This window comes from Diadema antillarum, unplaced genomic scaffold, assembly GCF_040938485.1.
Source record: "Diadema antillarum isolate AM-2024a unplaced genomic scaffold, OU_Dant_1.0 seq00000962_RagTag, whole genome shotgun sequence".
Lineage (NCBI taxonomy): Eukaryota > Metazoa > Echinodermata > Echinoidea > Diadematoida > Diadematidae > Diadema > Diadema antillarum.
Window position 1 is genome coordinate 1,027,501 of NW_027271809.1, and position 3,606 is coordinate 1,031,106.

The window sequence follows — 3,606 nt, forward strand, 5'->3', positions numbered from 1 at the left end:
CGGCTACATTTTTCAAGATCGGAAACATCAAAATCATTGTCTCGACGAAGTTTAAAGACAATAATAATGCTGCGAGGTTTACAACATTCTAAAGCATTCCTTCCATTCGAGCTGCTCAGAGGATGCATGTGAGTTTGATTCTCCTTGTGGTGTGCTAACAACTATCACGCCATAGAAATCTGTGAGTCATCGTGTATAAGTGTGGGGAAAGTTGGAAGTGACAGGACAGACAAAATGGATCCATTGGTTAGTGAACTTGAGAACGACACAGCAGGAGTGACGCACGGAAGCGATGGTAATCCGAGATCTCTCATAGTGAGCTTGATCCTGCAGGTCCTTGTGTGCACGTGGACCATCGTTGCCAATGGTCTTGTACTTGCGACGGTGTGCGGATCCCACAGGCTGCGTAGCGTCACGACTGCCTTCCTGATCAGCCTCGCCGTGGCCGATTTCCTGCTCGGGCTCTCTATGATCCTCGGCATCGTCATCAGCCACTCGTCTCCACCTTACTGGTCCTGTCTGCTAGTCTATTGCATCCTGATAGGACAGTGTGTCGCCAGTATCTGGAGCCTAGTCGGGGTGGCGCTGGATCGCTTCCTCCACATCGCTGGTAGATTAAGATGGCGCATCACTGAGTTCTATGCACGCGTTTTAATCGTATCCATCTGGATATGCGCCACGATCACCGCTATCGTACCTATGATTGTGACATCGTACCGGTCAACGTTTCGATACGGAGACGGTCGATCATGTATGGATTTTACAGCACTTTTCGACAAATTATACATAAACTTGGTACTGTACGTGCACGAGTGCGTACCATTGTTTTTTACTATATTGTTCTACGCACGAGTAATTTACATCCTTATGAGACGCATTCGGAGAGTTGACGTCCAGGCAGACGGACCTGGCAGGCCGGGCTTCGCACTCGCCACAGCACGGTCATCTCACGAGCTAAGAGTTGTGATAAAGCTTGTGAGTATTCAAGCTGTATTTATGGTCTGTACGTTACCAATAATGATCGGCATTCTCATAGAAACGTACAACCCAAGTTTCAGGTTGAAGCCCATAGTCCGCCTCTGTTTTACTGCCTTAATATATCTCAACAGTGCCATCAACCCCGCCCTGTATTGGTTCACGAAGTCACAGTTTCGGAAAAGCTGTGGACGCCTCCTTGGCAAGGTGTTGGGGAAGGTCATGTCACCGCCACTTTGTCGACCTCCGTGCACTCCGGCGCGGAACGAAAACCTTACTCCCCAAGCACAAGGCCGGATATCTGTCATACGTCCCATTCGCCCGAAGAGGCCTCCTTCCCGCTGTGGCGAGGCAGTGCCCACTATACACCTCAGTACTTACCATTGTGACGAGGGTGGCTGCAAGCGGGTACATCACCGAGAAAACATACATAAATCACAGACTGACAGTCAAGCTGGACGGTGAAATCTTAAATGTATAAGATACCCGGAACTGAAATTAAGTGAACATCATCTCGCTGCAGTTAAGAATGTTTTTGACATTTTGGCTCCAGACTGCCATAAGAGTATTTCATTGAGTACATTAGTAAAGCCCCCGTTCCACTATGCCGTTCTCGCTACGATTTGAAAATTTTCTCAGGTCGGGAAGGATCGGGTAAAACCTGAGCCGATCTGGACACAGTACGATGTTAGAACGCTCCAAGTACGCTGCAGTTACGACTACCAAGTGCTTGCTACGCTCTTACTACGATGATCGGGAATGAGACATTACGATCTCTGCCGCTGCCGGTACGCTTTAGAACGATGTAGCTACGCTGTTAGTGCGATGTTGCCGATGTTATCCGATCGATACACGCTGTATCTACGCTCTGAACGATCAATACGATCTTATCACGCTGTTACCCCGTTCAGAGAGCTGAAAAGTGCCCGATGTGCCCCGATGTACCCCGATTCGACTGGCGGTTTGCAGTCAGTCAACTTATCAGCATGCAGAATCGAAGAAATATACTGTGGACCTCGAAGAGGCTCCTCAACTCACGGTTCTTTTGCAGCAATGCATTGTATAAACAAAGACGTGCTGATTTTTCCAAGGCTTTTTCTTGATGTCCTTGCTTTTATAGTCCGTCCTCCTCCAGTTGTAGATGATTTCATATTCTTCAAAATTCTGCTATGTCCTCTTCCTCCTCTTTCAGCATCACGTGCAGTCTCTCTTTCTTCGCCTTTTGGGTAGCTGCTTCGCTGCTTTCTTCTCTTCTTTTTCTTCATCTTTTCTTCTTCGAAAATTACGGCTAAAATTACTTCCCGTTCTTGTGCCGATGTTACTACGCTCAGAAAGACCTTGTTACGCTCATCCCGCTGCGTTCACGCCGTCACTACGCTCTCCCCGCTGCGTTTACGCTGTCACTACGCTCTCCCCGCTTGCCGTGCGATTAAAAATATGTCAATTTTGATCGGGGAGATCGGGAAGAAATTTTGAACCGGTTCAAAATTTCTTCCCGATCTGAAAAAATGCCCGCTCCAACCCCGACCTCCACACGCTGCTGCTACGATGCTTCCGATCCCCGTACGCTTTTGCCGCTCTCTCCCGATCTGCTAGATCGGGACAGATCGGGGTCCAAATCGTGATAGTGGAACGGGGGCTTAAGCTCAAAACTTGAAACAGAATTGCCCGACAGAGCTTCCACCGCCTTAACAAGGTCGTTATACTTAGCTCAAACCAGTCGTAACATGAAAAAAAAAATCAAACACTTTCTTCATCTGATGAAACGAACTTGTGGCAGAACATGGAAGAATATGTTGTTGGTATGCATGTGCAGCTCATCACATCCTTTCCATTTTAGTTCAGACTTCTAGTTGTTTTGCTGGCTAGTAAACATTGGCGTGTAGGCCTACAAGCGCTAAGTAAGATTACTCCCCAAATCATTAATGAAACCATTGCGATCCCGCTGGACGCCAACAGCGTATAAAATAAGTTGAATATAATGCATAATATTCTACTTAGTGTGCCGATGTCTAGAAAAAGTAACGAATACAAGTGTGTGATACGATCTCATTTTGTTCATTATCATTAAATCTGTATAGGTTACAAATGAAAGTAATGGTACAATACTATGAGAAAGATATAGGTGTAAAAAGGATCAGGGATTCACCCCTGTCGTGTACCTTTCTAGAACGCATGTACAAAATGCGATGAGATTTTATGAAAAAAAAAGAAATAAAGAACGCATTTTTTATCTCTTCTGGCGCAACATCATGAGAGTTTATAGCCCCAATAATTCACAAAATCATTGCAGTCCCGCTGGGTATCAACAGCGTGAAATACCCATGAAATAGTAACAGATTAACAGCCGAAATAATTGATGAAATCATCATGATCCCGCCTGGCGCCATCAGCATAAAATAAGTTGAACAATGCATTTTATTATTTGCTTTGCCAATATAAAAAAAAAACACCGGATTTTGTTCATTAAGATTTAATATTGTATTTCACAAACGGAAATGTTCATTCTCTCAGAATGGTTCAGTACACGAGGAAGAGCATAGGTATAGAAAGGATCACGAAGTTAACACTGCCTTGCACTTTTCAAGAACGCATATACGACAGATTTTCGGAAGAAAAATGAAGAACACA

At 45.3% G+C, this 3,606-nt stretch overlaps 1 protein-coding gene across 1 annotated transcript; it reads left to right on the plus strand.

The window, feature by feature from the left end:
- Positions 1-234: 234 nt before the first annotated feature.
- LOC139741921 (histamine H2 receptor-like) lies at positions 235-1,456 on the plus strand. Its single transcript, XM_071652492.1, has 2 exons — positions 235-610; positions 1,110-1,456. The coding sequence occupies exons 1-2, from the start codon at positions 235-237 to the stop codon at positions 1,454-1,456; spliced, it is 723 nt and encodes a 240-aa protein (XP_071508593.1).
- Positions 1,457-3,606: the final 2,150 nt, after the last annotated feature.